Source organism: Oryctolagus cuniculus, chromosome 2, assembly GCF_964237555.1.
Source record: "Oryctolagus cuniculus chromosome 2, mOryCun1.1, whole genome shotgun sequence".
In the NCBI taxonomy this organism is placed as follows: Eukaryota; Metazoa; Chordata; class Mammalia; order Lagomorpha; family Leporidae; genus Oryctolagus; species Oryctolagus cuniculus.
The window spans coordinates 116913586-116938400 of record NC_091433.1 but is presented as its reverse complement, the minus strand read 5'-3'; the positions used below and the strand labels follow the sequence as shown (position 1 = coordinate 116938400).

Sequence of the window (24815 nt, the reverse complement as noted above, 5' to 3'; positions counted from 1 at the left end):
TCTAGACCGGGGCATAGAGAGCACAGGCGTGGTCCTGGGCCCCATGCTCACAGGGTGCTGAGAGGGAACGTCGCGTGAGTGGACAAAGGTGGGACAGGGTGGCCCGTGCAGAGGGCCGGGGTGGGCCAGGCAGATTAAGGACAGAGTAGGCTGAGGCTGTGGCTCAATAGGCTAATCCTCTGCCTTGCGACGCCGGCACTCCAGGTTCTAGTCCCGGTCGGGGCGCTGGATTCTTTTTTTTTTTTTTTTTTGACAGGCAGAGTGGACAGTGAGAGAGAGAGACCTTTCTGTCTCTCTCTCTCACTGTCCACTCTGCCTGTCAAAAAAAAAAAAAAAAAAAAAAAGGACAAGCTGAAAAGGGGCAGCTTGGTGGAAGTGGTGTTTGAACTGGGACCAGCGTAACAGCTAGGAGGCCACCAGGAGGATGGGGCAGGGAACAGCATCCAAGGCCGAGGAACAGCCTGCCCAAGCCCTGTGTGTTTAGGGAAATGCGTACAGGAGGAAGGGTGTTGGGCGTGGCTGATGCTTTGGGCATTTCCTGTCTGGGCTCACTGTAGCCCTTGCTGGAGAGAAACAGACCCAGCGTGGGCGGGGGGCCCGGCCGGGACTGGGAGGAGATGCCTGCCCTGGGCGCTCCCAGGGCCACCTGGGAGCAGGTGATGCGGCTGTCCTCTGTGCTGTCCCTCTGCCGCCTCCTTCCTCCCTGGCTTTTCTTCCCCCTCCCTCTGACCTCCCCTTCCCCCAGACGCCCTCAGGCAGGCCTCTCTATGGGCTCTGCAGGTTTCCAGAGCGACCCCCCACCCCCCCAGCCCCTCCACAGACCCCAGGCCAACGCCAGGGATGGGCCAGGCCCGGCCTCACCAGCAGCCTCTGCCCTGGCGCTGGCAGTGGCGGCAGAGGCGGCTGCAGTAATTGCGCTTTGCATTCCTGGGAGTGATTTAACGCGGACCAATTAGACGAAATCCTCATCAAGAGGGTAGGGAGGAAGTGCCGCTGCCTGCGCTGGGGCCGCTTTCCTCTGGGGAGTGACGCGGGTAAATTAAGGGTGTGATTGATGGCTCCATGCAGCGCGCTGCGACAGAGGGGGTTCGTAAACTCTCGGTGAACTCCCCCTGGCATTCAGCCGTCCTCGTCAGTCTGGGCTGTGGATGGGCAGCGGGGGCAGGTGCCCGCCACCTCCTCACCCCCTTCTCTCACCCACTGAAGGCAGACCGTGGAGGCTGCCTCCCTGCCCTGGCTCCTGGATTTGGGGCGCACAGTCGGGGGCTGGGAGTAGAGAAGAGGAAGGCGGAGCTAAGCTTTGGCTTCCCCTGAAATCCCCTTGCAGACTCCTCTGGGTCTGGTCCAGCCTGCCCATTGCATGGGTCGGGAGACTGAGGTGGCAGATTTTGGGTAAGAGCCATCAGAAAGCCCAGCCCTGGCTCAGCTGGTCACCTGCCCGTCCTGTTGTCTGGGACCCAGTTTGTAACCCCTTTGAGCCTCCGTTTGGTCCTCTGTAGGTGGGGAGGGGCACGCCAGCACACAGCCCCCTGCAGGATGAAGTGCCCCCCCGCCCCCAGGAGTGGCGCACGCGGAGCGTGCATGTGCTCACCCTCAGGCTGAGTGCTGAACTCGCTCCTGCCGTGGAGCCTGCTGAGCCGTGGACATTGCCTGGGAGGGGACTCTCGGGGCAAGATGGACACCGAAAGATGGGAACACAGTTCTTTCCTCTGCATCCTCCCTCCCCACTTCTCATCTCGCCGTCCCCTCCTGGGTGGGGCTGGGCCAGGCCTGAGGGTCCCTCCGTGCTCTGATGACCTGTGTGGTCTCACAAATTCCGTCCACAGCAACACACGGCCTCTGTGGGCAGTCTTGGGAGCCCTGTTCACCCACCCCGCGGATGGGTGCCAGCCCTCCCCAGGCCACGCCCCCCTCAGGAACTGTATCTGGACCATCAGCATGTGGCCCCACGGCCTTTTCCAGAGTGGCCACGGGGTGCGCCCTGGGTGCTCAGGTTCCACCCTATATCAGGAGCCCGTGTGTCCCCAGAGGCATCTCTCCTTCCAGGTCCCTGGGCTCTCACTGCCCCCTCCCTCGGGCGCTGCCTCTCCCAGTGTGCTCAGCCATCCCATCTCACGGGAGAGGGTGAGAACAGGAACGTTCCACCTAGGGGCTGCCGTGCCCTCCCTGGGTCAGGAGAGCCTGTTCGTGGGTCTGGACTAGCAGGGGGCTTCTGTGCCATTTGCCACTGGTGTTGCCTTTGAGGAGGCCCCGGGAACAGGTGCTTGGGTCCAGTCTGAGTCTGGATGGCGTGGTGGGAGTGGCACTTTCCCTTTGGCCCCTGCTTCTGACTGCAGGCCACTGCAGCCCCTCCCTGTTCTCCCTTGGAAAATGAGGGGCCTGCCCCGGCCTTCCCTATTCTCTGGTCCCTGCCCCCCGCTCCCCCCAAGATGGGCCACGTTGGAGTGTGCTGCCCCTCCACATGTCTGCCGTTGTGAAAGCCAGACTCATAAAGCCGTTCTGGACAGGCTGTGTGATTTCTTCATGGTTATCCTCCATGCTAGTCTGCTGTCTGTTGCTGTAGCTGAACCCCACAGACTGGGGGATGTACAAAGAAGAGAGGTCTGTCTGGCTCACAGCTCTGGCACTGGTGAGGGCCTCCGTACTGATGCTGACACAGCAGAGGGCATCCCATGCCGAGATGGTGCAAGGTGCCAGCTCACACCCTTCTTCCTCTTCCTGTAAAGCCATTCATTCCTCCGTGACCATGCCTGATGCTAACGCCCCCCAGGCACCACTAACACATGAATGTAGGGACAAAGTTTTCAACACTGAGCACTATCCTGGCAACCCATTGCCTTGACGGGGGGTAGAAGGCTGAGGCAGAAGGAGGAGCTCTGGGGATGCACCTGCCAGGCAGGCTTGCAGGAGCTGGGGGAGCCAAGGTCTGCGGCTGAAGGCTGCTGGACCGAGGGCAGATGTCTGTTGTGGCAGCTGTGACGCTCATGGCCACCACCACTGGGACTCGGGAGACTTGAGCTGCTCACGTGTCCCAGGAGGCTGGCTGACCCTCCTTCAGCACATTCCTGGGGAGGTGGAGCTCGGTGTCTGATGAGCTGCCCTGGCCCTCCAGGCTTGCGTTAGGAACAGGTGAGCGCAGGTGCATCTTTCTGCCTGTCTAGGTCCTTCCTGGCCGACCAGCGGGTGCTCCTTTCCTGGGCCTCACTCTGTGTGGTTTGGAGGGTTCAGAGCCCCCACTGGAAGCCCCTGGTGTACAGAGCCTGTGTCAGAGGCCACCCAGCCGAGAGCCAGGACGGGCTCTGGGGAGTTGAGCCGTGACTCCGGCTGCAGCCGGAGATAAAGCATGCTAAGCCCCTGGCTCCAGGCCACACTTCTGCAGCTCCTGTTTCTGACTCCTGGGAGCTTCTGAGGAGGAGGAGGAGGAGCGGAGAGAGGAAGAAGAGAAGGCAGAACGGCTCTTGCACACCTGGGCCGGTGGGCAGCACTGGACCTGTGGAATAGTACAGGACCCACTTCCTACAATGTAGGGCACCCCTTCCGGGGCGTTGGGAGCCATTGAGTAGTAATGACAACAGCAGTGGCTTTGCAGATTGACGGCGTACTTTGAACCTTGGTGACAAATAGCTGGTGAGCTCACAGGTACCAGGTTGGGGTGGGCATTGAGTGAAGAGGCCTGGACAGCGAGGGAGGCCCCAGGGAGCGGATGCCTGTAGTCTGCATTTCCCACCGATTTGAAAGTCGCTTCTAGAGACTCCTCCCTGACTCCTCCTCACTGACTCCTCCCACCAACGCTTCCAAGTCAGAACCAGGGCTGTTCCATCGCACAGATAATGGGACAGAGGCTCAGAGAGCCTGGCGAACCTGCCCAAGGTGGCCTGGCCAGTGGGAGAGGGGTGCCTGTCTCCTCCCACTCCCCTGTCCTGTCTCCCACGTGGAAGTGGGGCTGGCGGGTGGGAGGGGGGGTTTCTCATTTCCCGATCCTCTGGGCCGCATTGCTGATTTTAAATGCCGTTTGCTTTCAAAGCCCACGGAGTCCATCTATGCTGGGAAAACAAGGGGGGGTGGGTGGGAAACCACCGTCAGATTCCCCTCTGGTCATAAAAATGGATGCAATTTATTCTTTCTGGCATTCCAATGACACAGACGTTTGTCGCCAGCTGTTTGTTCTGCCGTGGAGCGGCCGCTCAGCTGCCGTTTCTCCTCTCACATTTGACACTGGAAGGCCCCAAGGCTGGCAAGGCCCCGGCTCAGGGGATCATTAGCAGGGCTGCCTCGCAGGTGAGCTGAGCCGGCTTTCCCAGAACACAGCCTCTGATGTTCCCAGGTGGTCCTGAGCGGGCGCTCGGGGCTCCCTGCGCCCCCTCCTTTTTCTGATGGCCCCTCCCACACCCAGACAGGTGCTCATACGTCTGCATCCTTTCTCACATTGAGTAGCTCCCACCACTCCGGGTCTTGGACCCAGCGAGTACGAGCCAAGTGTTCACGCTCACAGAGCCACAGAGACTTGGGCAGCCCCTCCTGATGTCCCTGGGAATGACAAGAAGCCCCCCCTTTGCAAACACCTGCAGAGGCTCGGTGGCCCCGGGTCTGTGTAGGGTGAGCGCTGACCCCTGAGAGCCCTTCAGTTCTTCGAGTTTCCCTGTGGTGTTTCCATTAAGCCTCGTGAAAGCCCACCTGCAAGTTGTCTGCAAAACTCTGAAGTAGGCGACCTGAGGAGCTGTGGGTCCCGAGACCTGGACTTGGGTCTTGGCACCGGCACTTCTCACCGTGGGCCTTCAGCCATGTGCCTCAGCCTCACCTGCCAGGTGAGCGCACACGTGCCTTCCTGTGCGATCCTGTAGGAGAAAGAGCTCAGTGCCTGGGCTGTGGGTGGGGCTGGGCAGCCACAAGGCAGGCCAGGACCCGGGCTTCCCCCTCGCCCACTCCAGCTCAAACCCTGGCTCCGGTGCCCATCAAGTAGAGCCAGCATGTGGCCAATCCAGAAACTCCTGCTCTCCAAGCGCGTGGATTCCCCGAAACTTGCCTAAGCCTGCGTTGTAAAATGATGCTGATGAGCAGACCCCCCAGCTGTCACATCGACCTCATCGCTACCCTTCTTGTACTAACCCTGCCCAGCAGGACCAGAGGGGAAACGGAGGCTGAGAGCTGGGCAGTAACTTGCCCAGGGCCACGCAGCTAGGAAGTGGCGAGCGCTGTTTCAAACCCGTGTTTTCTGTTTGGTTCCGTCCTGGGGATCTTCCACTCCTGAGGCCTGTGCGCAGGAGAAGCCCACACACGGCCTGGCACGGTGGCCTCGCAGATGCCTCGCCTAGCGCGGTGTCCCTGCCCAGAGCGGCGGCTCTTGTGTAAGTAGCACGTGGAGGCTCCATTTAGCTGTGGGGAGCCAGGAGCCTGCTGGTGGTGGCGCTGGTGGTGGCGAGGGCTGGGGGAAGGGGGCGGGGGCGCGGCATCAGCTCCGTGCACCCCCAGGGCAGCGCCGCCAGCGAGGCCTGCCACTGGGTTAAGTCGCCTGGCGGCTTCGGGCTGCAGCTGGGAGCGCGCCTGGTTCCCATTGGGGCGCTGTGGTTTTGATTAGTGGAGTTGCGAGGCGGGCCTGCCGCGAGTCCCTGGGAGCTCCGCGGGAACAGCGGGTCCCCCGCCCCCCTCCTGGCAGCCCCAGACTCCAGATGTTCCGAGCGCTCGCTGGGAAGGCCTGCTGGCGCCACGGAGGGCAGAGGGCAGGGAAAGCACGCGAGCTGGAAGCCCAAGCACTCAGTCACCACAGGCCTTGGCAGCCCGCCCGGCCCTCTGCTGGCACATTCCCCAGCTCTCCCCTGGCCATCTGTTCCCAAAAAACCCTTTCAGAGCCTCATCATCACTCAGGCTACAACAGCGTGAGCAGCTGGTTTGGAGGCAGCGGGGGAAAGCGTGCAAAAGGCCCTTTGTGCGGGAGGAAACGCGCTTATGAATCACAGGGCCGGCCGCCGTAAAAGCTGGCGGCTGGAATCCGGGTTGCTCGGGCGCCGCCGTGGTCCCTGACTTTTTATCTCTGGTTTGTGTTTTTTCTCCTTTGTTTGCTTTTCATATTGTTTCTTCCTCTTCTTGCACCAGCGGTGACTTTTCTTTCTCCTTTACGCTGCCTGCCCGAGGGCCACCTAATTAGTTTCCTGGATGCTGGTGTACTTTTATTCCTCCCCACCGCCCGCCCCCTTCAAGCTGTTACCACTGGGGGTGGCTGGCAGTGACTGTTTTCTGAGACCCGGACGGCAGGGGATGGAGGGGCAAGAAGGCGCCTGGTGGCTGGGATGCAGGCCTGCCCACGTTGGGGTCCCCTCCAAGCAGCGCTGCTGTAGAGTCATCCCCTCCTCCATACCCGCCTCACATGCACCCCCAGCTTGCAGAGGGAGGGTGGGGCCGAGCGGAGACCTCCGAGAGACCCCCGTCGGCTCATCACAGGGCACTGGGAGATGCTTCGGGAGCTCAGCCACATTCATCAGGGCCCCGGTGCCCGGGCCCCGCAGCTGACTACAGCATGACACGAAGCCTTTTTTAAGAACTGGCTGCCGCCGCTGCTGCCAAGGCTTCTGGGAGACATCTGCCCGGAGTCCGGGCACCTCCTGGGGGCAGTCGCCGGGTGGCCTGTGCGGGAGGCCGTGGGCTCCTGGACCGGGGGTGGCAGCTGGGAGGTGGGCCCTGAGGAGGGAAGGAGAGAAGGGCACAGCCTGGTGGCCTTGCTCGGACCCCTGGGGACCCTCAGGAGGAGCTGCCAAGCAGGCGTGGGGAGGGGCACTCCCAGGTGTCAGATGGTGGTGATGGAAGGGGGAGGGGGAACCAGCTCAGGAGCAGGGGACTAGGGTTTCCCCTTCCCCTTCTCAGTCCCCTGCACCCCTTTTCCACTGGCCACCTGCCCCCCACCCCTGGCCCGCCAGCCCCAGCAGCCCCTCACTCCAGCTGTTACGGCCATGTGGGTGGCCAGCCTTTCCCAAGTCTGGGGTCTGGGGCTTTGGAGGGCGTTTTGCTTGTGGCCTGCGCGTTATCCCGGCCCCTGCACTTGGTTCCTCTTGCCTCGCTCCCTGCTTTCCTCCTGGTTCCAGCTGGGGAGCTGGCAGCTCTGGCAGGACCAGTGCCTCATATTTAGTGCAGTTTCAGGGCCACTTGGCTCTCTGTGTGAAGGGCTTGTGTGGTAGGCAGAGGCCTCCCTCCCGGCCTGGCCTTCGGGGGCAGGTGCATCAGTGGGGCCTTTAGGGGCTGGGTGTCCAGGTGGCCTTGCCCCTCACAGGGCCTGTGGAGTCACTTGGAGGTGCTAGGGGGCCTCCTGGGTCTCTCCAGGGATGGGTGGCTCCAAGGAAGAAAACTGGAGACCTCTGCTCTCCCACCACCTCCCCCGCCTCTGCCCCTGCCCCTGGCTTGTGTCTCCTGCCTTTGGAGAAGTCAGATTTTGGGGGGCCCAAGGTGACGAAAGAGGGGTGGCCACTGCTTCCAGGCCCCTGCGTGGCCAGGAATTGCTTTCTAGGTCTGAGGGGACAGGGGACAAGGGGAGCAGCAGGGACAGGGCAGCGCTGCCTGCCACTTAGTGTTGAGCGCCTGCACCTTGCGCAGTGGAAGGTCAGGGGCAGAGGGGCTCCCACATGTCCTCGGGAGGTCACCCCCTTTCTGCTTTTGCTCCCGCAGAGCAGGAAGCTGATTCTAGGGAAGCCGGAGACCGCCGCCTTCCTCGAGCGCCCAGGATAAGCACTCCAGAATGCCAAGCAGGCCTTGCCGCTCGCCGCCCAGAATTTATGGCCGCCTGCAGCCCGTCCCAGCCACCTGGCTGCTCTGTGGCTGTCTGTCCCCGCAGAGACCCCTGAGGCAGCCCCTCTGCCTGCCTCACTCTACCCCTGCTCAGGACTCCAGGTGCACCCTGAAGCCAATGGATGAGGTCAGACTCAACAGGATACCCGACCCCCACCCGCACCCCCGCCCGGTGACCCGGCCCAGCTGGTCACTGCTGTGTCCCAGGTTACACTCCGGCAGCACAGAACTCCTTGCTCAAAGGGCCTATTTTGGGCCTGTGTGCTCATGCACATCCCTCTGCCTGCCTGTCTGGCGAACTGCTCATTCTAGAAGGCTCAGCTCCTCCTGGAAGCCCTTCTTGACCCCTGCCCCGGCTTCCTCCCGGGGGCCCCGTGGCACAGCCACCCCCCGCCCTCATCACAGGGCGCACAGGCTCTAATTCAGGACAGCATCATGTGGTAGGCGGTGCAGGATGAGATAAAGCATTGTAGCGCGCTGGACCCTTTTATGCGATACATGAGCCGTCATTACGTTGCGCTGTATTATATTTTTAGGTGGTACGTTATGTGATATATTATGTGATGTGATACCACATCCATTACACCGCGTTACACCGCGTTGGTTTCGTGCCTGCTCCTCTCGCTAGGCTGGGAGTGCTTTCCTGTCCGTCTCCCATGTAGCAGCCACCGGACGACAGTTCAGCCTTTCCCTCCCCTGCAGTCCACACAGCTGGGGCTGCGTGTCCCTGTGCTCAGGGCAAGGACTCCGGGAAAGTGACACGGCCAGGGAAACACCCTAGGCTCCCCTGGGCTCATATGCTTCTGCCCCCTTGGATCCACAAGGAACGCTTTTAGCCTCAGTTCATGGAAGCCTACCAATACAGCAGTGTAAGTGGACAGGGACCCGTCTGTCTCAGAGTCCAGAAGTCTGGAGAGAGGCAGCTGCTCCCTGGGCTCCGGGGCTCCAGGCTTCTTTGGGTCTCTGCTGCTACAGCACCAATCGCTACCTCCCAGGCTGCACCCAGAGTCTGGGTGGGGAGCATTTCTTCTCACTGGGGCGGTCAGCCCTGCCCACACATCCTCCGCCTTCTCTGAAGACAGGGATGCTCCCCTTGAACCTGAGAAAGCCTGGGGATCTGTGAGCTGGGAGGACAGCAGAGTCCATGGCCGCGTGGCTCATCTCTGGCAGGTGTGTGTGTGGGCGGGGAGGGTGGCCCTGATATGTGACAAGGTGGTTTTCTTGTCACGGGGCTGACCAGAGTCATAACCTTAGCCACATGTCAGAGCCCCGCTTCTGTGAGCTGGCCTGGTCCTCACCACCTGTCCCAGTATCACTTGGTGGCATTGAGGTTCCCAGCACTGAGGCCACCGAGCAGGATGGGTCGCGTGTGATCTTCTACCTCTTTTCTGCACAGCACTTTGTGTTGAGCCCCACAACAACCTCCTGGGGTCCACGCGGTTTACCATGGGAATGAGAGCAGGTGGAGTCAACAGGGTCACTCGGGCGGGGTCCAGGCCGCTTCTTCCAGCCCCGTGGGACGAGCGCTCCTGCATCCAGGCCAATGCTGTCCTCTGTCCCTCTCCCAGAGGTGAGCCTGTGAGTAGCAGGGCTGTCTGGTGGTGTGCGGCCTGGGGGGCTAGGCGACAGGGGTCTGCGTCTCGCCTCTCTCGGCCCCGGCACCCAGAGATTGGTGACCCCGGGCTCCTTCTAGAAGCTTCTCTTTCCTCATGGAACACGGACACCACTGTGTGAGCAGGGAGGCTTCAGGGACACGGTGGCTGTGAGAGGATTCGTTGGCTTGAGGCACTGCTGGTCCCCGAGCATCCCTCCCCACATCCCACGGCCCTGAGTCTGTCCCCTTGCTGCCTCTGCGCGTGCGTGTCTGTGCACCTGCACCTGCACAGGCACCGTCTGTCGGGATGAGATGGAGGGCGCCCGCCTGGTGGGAGGCGGGTGTACGCTGGAAGGCAGCTGGTGGCCTCCAAGGGTTTTCAAAGTCGCCGTCCCCACCCAGGGGTCAGGAGCCCTAAGAAATGGCCTCATCATAGCAGGGCAGGGCAGAGCCGGAAAGCAGCGCCAGTGAGCGAGCTGCTCGGAGACCACCCCCCCCCCCGCCCCGCCCCGCCCCGCCCCCGGTATCCTTCCCCTCCACCACGGTCACGCTCAGTACTTCGCTTTGCTGCCACGACCATTCCTGCATGCACAGGGAGCTAAGTGCACAGCCTGCGTGGGCTCTGGCCCCAGTCACCCCACCCGGCCCCTGCACGTCCACGCACTCTTTTGGGTTTGGGGTCTTTGGCAGAGAAAGATGAACAAAGCATGCGCATGTGCTTTGTCACAAAACAAAGGGCCTGCTCTTTGGAACTCAGAACTAAAGGACACAAAGGCCATGCATAAAAAGCCCTAAGAGGAAAGCCCAGCAGAACCCTCTCCAGAGCCCAGTGCACTTCGCCTGCATACATTGCTCACAAGGCCAATGCTCAGGTGTCCCAGGTCAGAGTGGCTGACCAGATACACCTTCCTGAAGCCAGGCCAGCTCCCAGGGGTAGGTGCAGAGACGGCACCCTGATCCCAGCCAGCAGCCTGGTCGCGGGGAAGCAACAGACACAACAAAGAGCGAGGCCAGCGGCTCCAGGAGTCCCCCCCCCCCCCCCCGCCCGGGGGTGGGGGTGGGGGTGGGGGGGTGGAGCTGGGCGTGGGACCTTGGAGTCCTACGTAGATTGATGTTCCTGAACTTGACCTTGAGTTGTCGGGAGGAAGCCGAAGTACATCCAGGAACAACTGAGCACGCCGGGAAGTGCATCGATTACTGGGAACGGATGGTACAGGAAGCGCCAGGCTTCCTCGCTCACGGCCGGCCGTGTGGGGCTGGTGCCTTGGGGACTTGGGGACGTGGGAGCTGGGAGGGCTTGGCTGCTTGTTCTCTGTGGGATTCCCCCAAGCCTCCAGGGGAGCCTGGCTTGGTCTCACCACTGGGTAAACATTTGCTGAATGAATGGAGGAATGGAAGCGTGAGGAAATGCGCTTGTTTTCTGTTGTCTGCCACGGATCTCTAACGGGCAGCTCCTGTGTGTCCATCTCGAGGGAGGCCCTGGCAGCCTGGGGGCACGGTTTGTGCATAGAGTCGCTGATGGGGGTCGGTTGGGACTGGCGTGTCACTGCCTATCGTTAGTATGTGGCTTTGCAGCATGGTGGTCTTTTAACCTTTCTGACAGCTACACGCAGTAAACACTATGCCATTTTATAGGTAAAGAAATTGAGACGCTCCAGGTCCCCCAGCTGGTGAAATGGGACATCAGGATTTCAGCAGAGGCTGTCTGATGCCCTGGCTGGCACGTCTTACCCCTGTGCTGTCCTGCCAGGGAGCACGTGTGTGGGGCCCTTCGTGTGTGAGTGCACCTGCACACATGTGTGGCTGAGAGAATCATTTCTCTTCCCATTCCTGGCCTCTCTCTTGTGCACCTAGAAGGTACTGCCGTGCTGTCACTGGTAGACAGGCTGCTGGTGGGTACAGATGGCCCCCGCTGGATGCAGAATCCAGCTGGGGGAGATGGTAGGGGACAATGGAAGAGGGATGCATTTTCTGGTCTTAAAACTGCATTTACGTGGCAAGTGCACTGTTGTTGCTGAAATTTGACTGCATGGGCTGCCCAGAAAGCTCGTGGCCCCTCTCAGCCCCCTGGTCCTGAAATATCCACAGCTCGGCCCCCTCCCGGAGGTCTCCCAGAGACACTCTGGGGTCCTTGCAAAGGCTTGCAGGCCAGCATGTTGGCATGAACTGACTTGTCTGGTGCTGCCCTGCTGTCACTTTGTGGTGAGGACTGGGAGGGCAGATGCAGAAGAGTGATGGGGAGGAGGCAGGCCTGCTGGGATCCTTGGCGCTGTGGCTGGACGGGGTGTGCGTCTGTGAGGGTCCCGTGGCAGGGCCCACTGGGAAGGTGCAGAGGAGTAGAGCTTCCCTCGCCTGGCTGAGCCGCTGTGTGCCCAGCTGTCTGCTCCCTTCCAGCCTGGGGGCCTCTTCCAGCTCTGGGGTAAGGTCAGGGGCCCTTGGAGCTGCTGGGTCTGGAAGAGCCGTGCGGAGCCAAGTGGGATGGCCGGACAGCCTCCCAGGATGAGAAGCAGATGGGCGGCTGTAGCAGCTGTGTCCCAGGCCTCGCCCGGGGCCAGCTTGCCCCCTCCAGCGCCCTGGACTGTGGGTGGGGTGGGGTAGGGGCCAAGAAAGACAGATAGACTGACAGAGGAGGAGAGACAAACAAAGACGAGGCCAAGAAAGAGTTGGCACGGAGACACGCAGGCAGAGCCCAGAGAGAGAAACAGATCGGAGGCAGACCACGCAGCCCGCAGCCCGAGGAGGCGTCAGCATGGCATGGCTGTGCCCCGCAGGCCATGACGCTGGCCCCCGATGCCAGCCGCCTTCCCGTGGGCCACAGGGGTCCAAGGCAGCTGGGTGGATGGCCTGGGGATCTGCAAGTTTTGTTTGCCAGTGAAGACACTGCCCCCTCTTGGGGTTGAAGGGTCTGCCTTGCTCTGCCGCATTCTAGCAGCATGGCCTAGGGCGGGTTCCGTTTCCTACAAAGTGGGAGCAACAGTAGGCACCGCCTGGGGCTGGAATCCGACAGAGCCTACAGAGGAGTGTCGCCAGGTGCCTGCACGCAGCCACCCCTGACTGTGGCAGCCATGGGCGCGAACGCACTTGCGCCTGCTGACACGCCCTGGGAAGACCAGGGTGAGGATGGCACCCTTAGGAGCTGGTGGAGTGGGTTAAGGATCTGGCAGTCACACCCATAGGAATTCATGGCACTCAGGGGCGGGGTGGTGGTGATGATGTGGGGGGAGTCAAGATAAAGTGCTTGGGAGTTCAGAGGAGGAGCCCATGGCCCCCAGCTCATCATGGGGGTCAGGGCTGGTGGGGCTGGGAGGTTGGACTTGAGCAGGCTCTCACTGTGCCTCCTGCCAGTGGATGGAGGGACTCCCTGCAGGGCTCAGGAGCAGCACGGGCTGTGTGGGAATGCTCGCCCCGGATACCCGGCTCCCAGCTCCACCACTGATGTGTCGGCACAGAAAGGGGCCCCCTAGCGGTACGGTCGCATCCCCAACCTTGCCAGTTGCTCCTTACCAGGAAGAAAGCTCTGTGTGTCACTGACTGGCGGAGGTTCGACACATCTGTTGGCCTCACCAAGTTGGGGAGCGGGATGGGGTTTTGGCCTGGAGAGCTGAGGCCTTGGAGCAGCTGGGAGCCCCAGGCAGTCTGCTTCTCCCTGGTAATCAGCCTTGAAAAGCACAGAGGGGCCGGCGCCATGGCTCACTTGGTTAATCCTCCGCCTGCAGTGACAGCATCCCATGTGGGCGCCGAGTTCTAGTCCCAGTTGCCCCTCTTCCAGGACAGCTCTCTGCTGTGGCCCGGGAGGGCAGTGGAGGATGGCCCAAGTGCTTGGGTCCCTGCACCTGCATGGGAGACCAGGAAGAGGCACCTGGCTCCTGGCTTCGGATCAGCGCAGCGCTGGCTGTGGTGGCCATTTGGGGGGTGAACCAACGGAAGGAAGACCTTTCTCTTTCTCTCTCTCTCTCACTGTCTATAACTCTACCTGTCAAAAAAATTATATAAAAAAAGAGAAAAGCACAGAAAAGGACCTTGTAGAATGCATGCCCTTGACCTATGGCAGCAGCCTGCCCTGCGTCTCCCTGGGGCAGAGCCGCTAACCCCAGTGCCTGTTGCTGAACTGGCACCTTGTAGTAGCAACTCAGTAAATCCTTGTTGAATAAATGAGTTTTTCTGCCCCCCTCCCCAGCAGGCGCTGCTGGCTCCCCACAGCCCTTGGCCGGGGCTCTGAAACTCTTAGACACTGGGAACCTCCGAGGGCCCTCCCAGCCTGGACACAGTGTGATCCTTGATTCACGCCATGTTCCCGCCCTCGGCAGCCGGCAGCCAGCTCCGGCTGCTCATAAATTTCCTGCCTGTCACCCGTGGCGCCCGGGCCAGGCGGGGTGGGAGGCGCTGTGGGCCGACTGGCCCCTACCTGCTTCCAGTTCCCTGGGAAGTTTGGAGGCCAGAAGCCCGGGCCTGTGCTTGTGCCCAGAATAGCCCCCTGCGCAGCCTGGCCCTCGGAGAAGCTGTGGAAGCAGACCCAGCCCTGGCAGAGGGTTCGGGCCCGAGGGCGACAGCTCCAGCTGACGCGCCCTCTTCCTTCGAGACCCTGGGTACTTTTCCGAGCATAGGCGCAGCAGGAGGGGGCTTCAGCGAGGGCGTGGGAAAGTGGAATTCAAAGAGAATACGGATTTTCCACGCCCTTCTAGAAGCCCCCTTGGATATGCAAAAATAATCCTCCAGCGTGTAGAGAAACTGAGGGAGTTTATTGTTTTTCTTCTGTTCACGCCTCTGTATTTCCAAATTTCTCTAAACTTAACACACTTCCCAGGTAATTTTTAACAAACTAACAATCTATTTCGATTCAGCGACTTTTTAGTAAATTCACAAATAGCTGCAATTTTAGAACCCCGAGAAACCCAAGTGATAGGTCTTAGCTGTCACTCCCCCCCCCCCCCCCCCCCCCCGTCCAAGGCCGCTAACTAGGACTCTTGCTATCTCCATAGATTCCCTGTTCTTGGCGTTTCTGTGAATGGAATCACAGGCTGTGGGGTTTGGCTTAAGAGACTTGTCGGGTTGGTACCAGCATTTCATTCCTTTTGATGGCCAAATAATACTCCATCTTATGACTAACCATGTTTTTCTATCTGTCCCTTCATTGATGGGCACCACCTACATAAACTTCAGAGTTGTGGATTTTACAAGAATTGGCTGAAAGCAAATGGGTCAAAGATGACAGATGGTTCAAGGTGACTGTTCCTCATTTGAGACGTCGCAGCCCATGTTGCCACTTTACATCTCAGGCCCAGGGAGTGAACCTGAGGCCCCCGCACTTTGCATGAGCCCTGTGCACCACGCCCTGCCAAGGCTGGGTACTCTCACCTGAGACTTGGGGCGGTTAGCCAGCCTGCTCTGACTTTGGGGTAGAGATGAATCCCAGTTGAATTGAGAGCAGCATTCAGGGCCAGACACGAGACCCCTTTCCACCTTACCTGTTGGTGCACTCACTGGGAACGGAGCCCAGTAGCTCGGTTTTCCTATGTCCTCCCTGTGTCTCTGCTGTCTTACTTTTAAAATAATGTTTGGGGCCAGCGACGTGGCTCACTTGGTTAATCCTCTGCCTGCGGAGGTTTTCTCCCCTGCATGGAGAAGATGATGTCCTAATTGCTAAAATATAGACCAATGTATAATTTGAATATAGTGAAAAGTAGGTAAGGAGGTAAGGTAGGCACCAATGAATGACAATGACTTGGAAAAGTAAACTAATTTAGAAGACAGACAAAATCGTTTCTTAAATGCCCCTAAAGAGGTTAAATTACCCAGCTGTGGTGCACAGAAGTGCTTTTTTAATTTTTTTTAAAGATTTTTATTTATTTATTTGACAGGTAGAGTTACAGACAGTGAGAGGGAGAGACAGAGAGAAAGGTCTTCTGCCTGTTGGTTCACTCTCCAAATGGCTGCAACGGCCAGAGATGTGCCGATCCGAAGCCAGGAACCAGGTGCTTCTTCCTGGTCTCTCCATGCAGGTGCAGGGGCCAACTTGGGCCATCTTCTAATGCTTTCCCAGACCACAGCAGAGAGCTAGATTGGAAGAGGAGCAGCTGGGACTCGAACCGGTGCCCACATGGGATGCCGGTGCCGCAGGCGGAGGATTAACGTACTGTACCATGGCGCCAGCCCCCAGAAGTGTTAAGAAAGGAAGGCAGTGAGCTCTGAAAGCCAGAGAAGGTACCATCAGAAATCAGGAAAACGGCAAGTGAACACAAGCAAAAAACAGCGTGAGGTTGTTCCAGAGTTCACAGCAGTTACCGAGGTTCCCCTGAAGGACCGACAGTTGAAAAGAGGTGTGATGTTAAGTTTCAGTAGGGAACACAGCCCATGGGACTTAACAGCTGCAGTGAATTAAATGCCTGTTTCTGGAAGTGGACATCAGCTCGATCAGTGACCAAGACGCTGCTGTAGGTAGGTCAGGCGCTGCGCCGGGCCTCGGGGCCCCGGCGGTGAACTGGACAGACCCCCGTCTCTGCCCACGGGAAGTGGGCATCCTAGCCCCAAACAAGTGGACAGAGAGACAGGTGGTGTATGATGGTGATGAACTCACTCAGCTGGCTGCACCGGCCGCTTGGGTGGGGCTGTGCGTGTCAGGCCTCCTCTTCTGGTCCTGTCCACAGTTCCTGTAGCATCCACCCCTGATGTCTGAAGGACTGCTCCTGTGGTGAGGGCTTTGGTGGCACCAGCTCTGAGGACAGTGAGCCAGGAGCTGCCCGGACCCAGACCTGGCCTGGGTGTTCGGGGACCTGAGTCCTCCTAAGGATGGTTGGATGCCGGATGTTGTCAGGTGCTACAGAGAAGGGGGCTGTGAGGCCGTGTCACAGTGGGACGTGTCTGCTGTGCCCGCTATTGACACACACATACACACGCACACACACGCACGCATGCACACACACGCACACACAGCCCTTAGGAAAGGCTGTCATTGGTATGTTCGTCTCCCATCCCTGAGCCACAGCTGATTGGTCCGGGGGAGAAAGCTGACCTAGGCTGGACCAGTCAATCAGCTGCCGGGAAGCTGGGCCTCTTGGTAGGAAAGCAGCGATTACCTGCACTGGCCCAGCGCCGTCTCGACAGGGGCCTAGAGTGTGGGGCCACAGTTCGCTCTTGCTGAGCCCTGCAAGTCCTTTGCTGCCTCTCCTGGGACCCTACCCCTTGCCTCTGTGCAATGCCCATTCGAAGTCTCAAATAGACTTCCCTTTTGCAGAGGGTTGCAGTGAGCTTCCACTCCTTGTGCTGCTGTTCAGTCTGTTGGGAAAATACTGACAGGCGTCTTACATCAGGACTTTAAAAAAAAAAAAGAGCCTTTAATATGCTAATAGACAAAGCCTGGCTGGTGTTCTGCCAACCACTGCAGGGGAGATGCTGCCCCCTCCCTCCAGGCCTCCTGGTGTTCTGCCCGTCATGGCCCCTGGACAGCGGCTTCCTTGGACAGGATGAGGCCTGTGCTATTTTCTGGGCCAGCGTGGCTGGTAGGAATACAGGTCCAGTGTGGACCCTGCCAGGGCTAGGGTTGGGTCAAGAATTGAAGGTCAGGCCCTCAAGAAACCCCATGGCCTTCACTCCCGGGCAGAGGCCGTGGCTGCGGCAGGGTCTGCGAGCTGACAACAGGAGGGCTTGGGCTGGGCCCCTTCCCTGCACTGCAGGCCGGCTGAGCTGGATGGGTCTCTGGGCCTGGTCCACGGTGGGGCCCGCCCAGGCGGCCGGCCCTGGGATGACATGGCAGTAAATCAGCTCCCGGGCCACAGATCCAGTGCCATCCCCACGGGTTTCCCTTCCGCTTCTTAATCCTCCTGCTCAGACTCAGTAACAAAAAGCAGCCTCGTGCTGGGGCCAGCCCTGCCCCTGCACAGACCAGAGCCTGGGGCTTACCACATCATCAGCTCCGCCTGCCCCTCACTGCTCCCTCCCCAGCTGCTGTTCACTGCAGAACACTCCCATCCCCTCAACCCCCCAGTGCTCGACACCCCCTCCCCGCCCCTGGCCTTCGCTCCCCACCCCCCACTTCCAGCCTCACCCCAGCTTGTCTTGGACAGGACACCATGGCTGTGGCCTGGAGCGGCTGCCCCAGGCCTGCGAGGCTCCCCGGGGCCTGTGGTTAGCAGGCCCTCCAACCTCGTGGTTTGGCTGTATCCCAGCCCCCCCCCCCCCCCCTTCAGCCAGAGCAGCCTCTGGGTGGTAGAATCAACACTGCCGGTCCGGATTCAAATCCTGCTGCGGCCAGCTTCTCGCACTTCCTTCTCTGAGCGTGGGGTTGCTTCCCACCGTACAATGGGGCAGGGTAGGGGGACAGCCCGCCACATTGGAGGGGCCTGGCATGTGTCTTGCTTGAGAAGAGTTGGAAGAGAGGGAGGTTTGCGATGGCTTTATCAGAGCTGTGCTGTACCAGGTTAAGGGACTGATACTCTTTTTTCCTGTTCCGGGTGGGCTCGGAGCCCTCAGCGCCTCTCGGCCAGCAGCCCCCATGACCGGTCCCCATCTCTTGTCACAGTTTCTCAAGTCCAGCTGCCAGAGGGAAGATCCTGCAGGTCAGGGCTGCCGGGAACTTAAAAATGGTTGAATCCAGCAGTTTTCGAACTGTGCTTCCTCTGGGATGCTGCGGCTCCCGCTCTCTCTGTGACCCCTCACCTGGCTTTCCCAGGTAGATCCGTGTTGTCAGTTCTGTCTGCTGAGGTTCCACAGGCCACGTTTCATTCCTGCCCTGTGGTGGTCTGCTCCAGCCGTGGCATTTAACAGATGAGGAAACTGAGGCACAGAGAGGTTAAGTGGTTTGTCTGTGGTCACCCAGCCAGCTGGTGGATGGACTGCAACCAGAGCTGGCCTCTTGGCTCCTGGTTTAGTGCTCTCAGCTGAACAGTGGAGGGGACCAGGAGCCACAGAGCACGGCCATTCCAGTGTGTTGTGGCGGGGGGGGAGGTCTCCCGGCCTGCAGAGGGGTCCTGCCAGCCAGCAGTGGGGGCAAGCCTGGCTCGGAGATGCCTGCAGACTGTGGTGACAGCACCAGGCTCCCTGTGCTCTCTGTGGTCCTGCCTGTGTTCCCCAGACCAACAAGACGAGCAGGGATGAAACGCGGAGGTGGAGAGGAAGGAGACACCCGGGGCTTTTGGAGAGAACCAGCCCTGGGTCCAAAGCTGGCTCCGTCATTGGCTGAAGCCGTCCAGGCTCGGATGGGCGTCCCCACTTGGGTCCCAGGGATTGAGAGGAAGTGCTATGGGAGCCGGCACCTGGTACTGTGGTCAGCCTTTTGGAAACGGGCATCCCAGTGAGTGGGGGCTGCTGCTAATGGCTGCTCATTTCTTCTAGGAGTGACTGGCCCCGTGGCCCAGGGACACTATGTGGGCCTCTCTCCAGGGACAGTGAGCTCGCCACGCCCAGCCTCGCCCACCCGTTGTCTTCCCTGAGATGCTGCTGGACACAGCCCACACACTGCCTCTCAGGGCCAGACAGGAGCCGCCTGCCTCCCCGTCACTCCCGCTGTCACCCACCCACTCCACGGGGACTGCGCATCTTGCCCTGTGCCTGGTGAGGAAGGGCGAGGTCGGCCTGGGGCCTGTTGTCTGGCTACAGAGGTCCACTGTCGAGGATTCGCCAGAGCCCTGGGATGGAGCGCGGGAAGGAGCCCCAGCAAGCAGCCACAGTGCGGCTCCGTCCCTCCTGCTGCCTGAGTCCCATCTCAAGCCAAAGACGAGTCAGCGACTCCACAGGAGCTCGTGGCAGCGTGGACCCTCGGTGACCACGGGCACAACTTGACCCCTGACCCAGCGCTCGGTCTGCACTGGGTCCTGACTGGCTGGGGACAACATGAGCCTTCTGGGGGCTACGCAGGGAGGCTGGAGAGGCCTGGAAGGGTAGGGGGTGGGGCTGAGTGCCTACCCTCTCTCCGCCCTCCTGCTGGCTGCCAAGCCCTCTGACCCTGATTCCGGATGCCCCCTGGACCCAGGAGCATCCCCAGAAAGGAGGAAGAGGGGAAGAAGCCACATCACTCGTCTCCACCCCAGGGACTTGCCCTGCCTAAGGGTCTTTGCTTCCCCAGCTGGCTGCCCCTCACCCGTGGCCCACCCTCACAGCGGGGCAGACGGGATGGCGCCCTGCTTGGAGGCCCCTGGTCTGTTACCGATTGTGCAGGCCAGGCAGAGGGAGGACGGGACCAGGGGGATGGGCCAGTGCGTGGGGGACGGGCGCGTTCACAGCCAAGGCGGCCCCCTCCGTGTACTCGAAAGGCCAGAGCTGTTCGCGTCTCTGCTCCACCACCTGCTTCAAATTGAAGTAAAAGCCCCAACGTGCAACGCAGATCTGTGCTGGTGCTGAGTGGGCTCTGGGGGCGCCCAGGACGCGGCTACCATCACGTGGGCACCTGTGAGCGAGGGGCCTGGGGGCCTGAGGGAGCAGTGAGTGTGAGAGTGTGCGTGTGTGTGTGATGGTCTCAGTGTGTGTGTAAGAGTGCATGTCAGTGTGAGTATGCACGTGTGTAAGAGTGTGCATGTCTGTGTGTCAGTGTGTTGTGGGAGTGTCCGTGTGTGATTGTGGCTGTGTGTATAAGTGTGTCAGTGTGTTTGTGTGTGACTGGCAGTGTGTGTGTGTGGCTCCATGTGTATGTTGCTAAGTGTGTGCATTAGTATGAGAGTGTGTGTCAGTGTGTTGTGAGTGTGCATGTGTCCATGAGTGTGAGTATGCGTGTGTGTCAGTGTGTGTGACTGTATCAATGTGTGTATGAGTGTGTGTTCATGTGTTTGTGTGTGTGTGTGTGACTGAGTCAGTGTGTGCGTGTGGCTCTCCGTGTGTGGCTGTGTCTGTGACTGAGTCAGTATGTGAGTGTGTGGCTCTGTGTGTGTGTGTGTGGCTGTGTGTGTGTGTGACCAAAAAAATGGGGTGGCGGAGGGGGGTCCCTTCCGTGGCCTCAGCCTGGACTAGCGACCATGAGACGGGTCGGGAGCATGTGAAGAGCCCTTCCCCCAACCCTGCAGTCCATACCGCAAGCTTGGGAGACGAAGACTGCTGGTATTAATCCCGTTTTATAGGGAAGTTGAGGCCCCCAAGGAGGCAGGACCAGTCCGTGGCAGAGCCCACTCTCAGGCCGCTCCTGTGCTCCCAAACCCTCGTCCCATGACCGCGGGTTCCAGCCCCGAGGCACCGTGGGCCTTGCCCCCTGGCTTTTCCTTGGGCGGAGACACTAAGGTAAGAAATCAGACAGGACAGTCAGGGTGGGTGAGGCAGGGAGGAAGGGCAGTGCTTGCAAAGTGTGTTCCCCGAGCACAGGTGACGAAAGCTGAAAACACAGTCACTATTCAGTTTTTCCCTTCTGTCCGACATCTGATTTATTCAAGACCCTGAGAGGAACAGGCTGGCTGAGCTTCCACAAGGCCAAGGAGAGGCCCTGGGGGAGAAAGGGGCAGCTGAAGGCAGCCCAGCCCGGGGCTCTTTGCTCTTGCTGTGCCCGAGCCTTTGAGGACGCAAGAGCATGGCTCCAGAGTGCATGCTCCCGGCACACAGTGGGTGCGCAGAATGGCGTGTGTGAGTGAGTTCACTAATCCACGGCCGCTCCGTTCCTCGAGGGGCCCAGGTGCTGCCCAGTGTCCCCCCACCGTGCTCCAGGCAGACCCCTATCCGGCAGCAGAAGGCATGAGCTCTCTCGGCCACACCCGAGCACCCCCGGGCCCCCGCTCTGGATGGTGACACTGAGGGTATGTCCACCAAGACAGACTGCTGGTCTGTCCCCATCCGATCCTTCCCCTGTCCTGGCTGGTGGCGGCTACATTCCGCAGCCTCTCCCTGGGCCCGTGACATTCAGACTGCAGCCCTGGATGCCCCGCGGGGACAGTCCCACTGCTGCCCAGCGTCACTGACATCGCTCAGTCTCCTCCAAGTCTGGCTGTGCCCCACCCTACCCCCACCCCGCCTTGCCTGTCCCATCCCGAGCCTTTGCTCACAGCTCCTGTCTCAACGTCATGTCCCCATTTCCTTTGCTCTGGCTGCCCACGACATAGCGTTCTTTCTGGTCCTGTGTGGGCTGCAGCGGAGCGGTTCCTGTTAAGTCTTATGGCTCTCTGCCTGCCTCTCCCTGCCCAGCCCTTGGGTCCCCCGGGCAGTCACAGAGGCGCTGCTTCCCCCAGCAGTGGGACGGAACCTCCTCAGTGCACACCCAGGCCCTGAGGGCTCCTTGACCCTTGTCACATAGAAATAAAAGCATCTCCACCCCACCCCATCAGCAGGAAGCAGGCCTGGGGTCACCCTCAGGGGACCCACAAATGGCTGGCTCTAGCTGTGGCCTCGTGAGTTCTCTGAATTCCTCATCTCTCCCTCATTTGTCTCCTAGGGCTGCTCGTGTGTCAGCTCAAGGGACCACAGCCACCTGCCTCAGTTTCCCTACAACATCACTCACACAAGGCAGTGGTGTGTAGCCCAATTATTTTTCTCCTGTTCCTAATAATTAGAAAAAAGGTTTATGTGCACAACGTAACCCGGACAGGAGAGCTTGCGTTGGACGTCCGGCTTCGTGTAGCCGGCTTAGCGCAGTTTGGACAGGTCCGTGCGTTTCCGGCGGTTACGTTCTTCCCTTCCAGCCTCGCTCCCTGACGCTTAACATTTCTGGGCTGTGACTCACCCGGAGTTGTCCCACAGCTGGCACTTAAATCCAGGCTTTTTTTTTCTCCATTCCGACATCCTGCTCTGCCCACTGTGGCTCCAGGTCACCGTCAAACCCAAGCCAGACAACGTGAGACTGTGAAGTGTGGTGGCCGGAGGGTAGCCGATGAGCAAACAGGGCTGCCGGCTGGAGCCCTCATCCCCCTGCCTGGCTGAGCAGGACCCCTGGGTCTTGCCTCAGAGAGGAGTGGTGCTCGCCCAGGCATCCCCGTAACCAAGGCTTGTCCCGAGGCAGCAGCCGTATAGCGCAGAGGGGAGGCAGGGACAGGACAGGGGCTCCTGCCTCCTGAGGGTGGGGCAGAGCCAAGCCCGTGCCCCAAACCACCGTCAAAGCCATCTGGCCCACAGACCACGTGCTTTCATCCTCTGGGATTTCACTTCCAACCCCACACCAGAAGTTTGTAGAGCACTCTCTTGTGTGCCCACGCATGCAAGACACACACAGGACTTTTTTTTTTTTTAAGTAACTAGAAATGCTTCCGAGTCTCAGGAAGGAAATCTCCATTTGATTTTTTAAAGATTTATTTATTTATTTGAAAGGCAGAGTTGCAGAGAGAGGGGGAGGGGATCTTTCATCTTCTGGTTCATTCTCCAAATGGCCACAACAGCTGCAGCTGGGCGAAGCTGCAGCCAGAAGCCTGGAATTCCATCCGGGTCTCCCACATGGGTGACAGGGGTCCATGCACTTGGACCATCTGCTACTTTCCCAGGCGCATTAGCAGGAAGCTGGATTGGAAGAGGAGCAGCCAGGACTCATACCAGCACTCATAGGAGATGTTGGTGTTGCTGGCAGTGTCTTAAATTGCTGTGCCAGCCCTAGGAGAAGAAAATTTTTAGAAGACCTTGGGGTACCTAGGTTGCCCTTTGTGTGTTTTTTTTTTTTTTTTTTTTTTTTTTTTGACAGGCAGGTGGACAGTGAGAGAGAGAGAAAGGTCTTCCTTTGCCGTTGGTTCATCCTTCAATGGCCGCTGCGGCTGGCGCACCGTGCTGATCCGAAGCCAGGAGCCAGGTGCTTCTCCTGGTCTCCCATGGGGTGCAGGGCCCAAGGACTTGGGCCATCCTCCACTGCACTCCCGGGCCACAGCAGAGAGCTGGACTGGAAGAGGAGCAACTGGGACAGAATCCGGCGCCCTGACCAGGACTAGAACCCAGGGTGCCGGCGCTGCAGGCGGAGGATTAGCCTAGTGAGCTGCGGTGCTGGCCAGCCCTTTGTTTTCAAAATAAAGCTCAGGGCAAGGGGTCTGACAAAGATTTGTTGCCTATTCTGGGTGTGAGAAGCAGCCTAGGAAGGCAAGTGGGGTAACCTGGCGACAAGGGCCAGTGATCTTCCCTGGGGCCCACAGCACTGAGTGTCCCTTTCCTAAAGGCTCTGAGAAGTCCTACAGCAGGAAAAGGCACTCCCTAGGATACGGGCATCCCACCTTGGCATACAAGTCTCAGCCCTGCTTCCAATTCCAGCTTCCTGCTCATGTACACCCTGGAAAGCAGCAGCAGAGACTCCAGTACCTGGGCCCCTGCCCAGCCCAGCCCTGCTGCTGGCGTTTGGAAAGTGCACTAGTGGATGGGAGATCTCCTTCCACGGCTGTCTGCCTCTCTCGGCCTTTCAAATAAATAAAGGCTAAAAATCTAAAAACAGTGTACGATGAAGGTCCAGATGTGTGTGTAGACAGCCACACATCAGAATGCTAACAGCGGTTATCTCTAGGTGGCATGGTTAGGGATGCTTTCTATTTTCTCCCTTTTGCTCATTTGTGTTTACCGAGTTTCATACACATGTTTCCACTTTGGGGCTAGAAATGAAAAAAATAAACATGGCTTTGAATGTTTGCATGAATATCAGCTTGTGGCGAGGGCCACGGGCTATTCCACGGGGTCACAGCGGACAAAAGGAAAAGAAGCCGGCACGTGCGGAAGAGAGGCGAGGGGGCCAGACTCCCACCAGAGCTCCCCTATTCTCGCAAGAAGAACATCCACCCATCCCCGGCCCCGGAGCTCTTGAAGGCCCCACCACCTGTCAACACTGCTACACTGGAGACCAATCCATGTTCAGGCCGCAGCACTCGTAGTAATGGGATCAGACCACACTGGCCCTCCTCCAGCAGGGGGCTTGCTCCACCAGGCCCCGGGTCCCCAGGGCCCACGTGTTAGGTGTCTGTGCCTTTTCACAGCCGAGTGGTATGCCGCTGAGTGTGCAGGCTGTGTTCTGCCTATGCGTCCCTCTGTCGGCCACACTCCTTCTTGATTTCTCGCACCGACCTCTCACAGGGTGCCAAGAGGGGTCCTTGGATCAGTGTGGGAGCTGCTGGCTTAAGGGGTCATTACAGTGGTGAGATTTAGGGCGGGCGGGGTTTTCCCACCCCCATGGTCGACCCAGACTCTGACCTAGGACGATGATCAGCTCCGTCTCTAAACCCAAGGCAGAGGAGCCTGAAGCGCTGGGTAGGGAAGCTGTGCTCAGGAGGTCCCCCAGGATGGGCGGCCAGCGTCAGCCCTGGGGGTAAAGCAAGGGGGGCCCTGATCCTCCAAGCCGCACAGGAAGCTTAGTCCTGCCGGGCTGTGGGGACCTGCTGGGAAGAGTGACAGCTCAGTGCTGGTGCCATCTGCTCAGGCTGCCCTCCCTGGCTCTGAGGACAGGGCTGGCCGCGGGCCAGGCTGGAAGGGAGCGGTTGCTCAGGAGGCCCTGGGTCCCTCTGGCAGCCAGACAGGTCCTGCTCCTACAAGGAGTGGACAGGCTGTTCTGACGGCCCTGCCCTTCCCTGGCTGTGTCTCCCACAGCGGTGCCTTT

The 24815-nt window shown here is 59.7% G+C and overlaps 1 protein-coding gene and 1 long non-coding RNA gene across 2 annotated transcripts in view; one reads left to right on the top strand and one right to left on the bottom strand.

Moving 5' to 3' along the window:
* The window catches only part of ATOH8 (atonal bHLH transcription factor 8), a 29268-nt gene extending 9590 nt beyond the window's left edge, over positions 1 to 19678 (top strand). Inside the window, exon 3 of the mRNA XM_008254167.4 lies at positions 18692 to 19678. Within this exon, the coding sequence (XP_008252389.2) occupies positions 18692 to 18697 (6 nt within the window). The 3' untranslated portion in view covers positions 18698 to 19678. The remainder of the gene's footprint in view (positions 1 to 18691) is intronic.
* LOC127488289 (uncharacterized) lies at positions 15180 to 17513 on the bottom strand. Its single transcript, XR_007915892.2, has 3 exons — positions 17406 to 17513; positions 15939 to 16178; positions 15180 to 15549 (listed from the first exon to the last, which is right to left on the bottom strand). It is a non-coding gene; the product is annotated as an uncharacterized lncRNA (long non-coding RNA).
* Positions 19679 to 24815: the final 5137 nt, after the last annotated feature.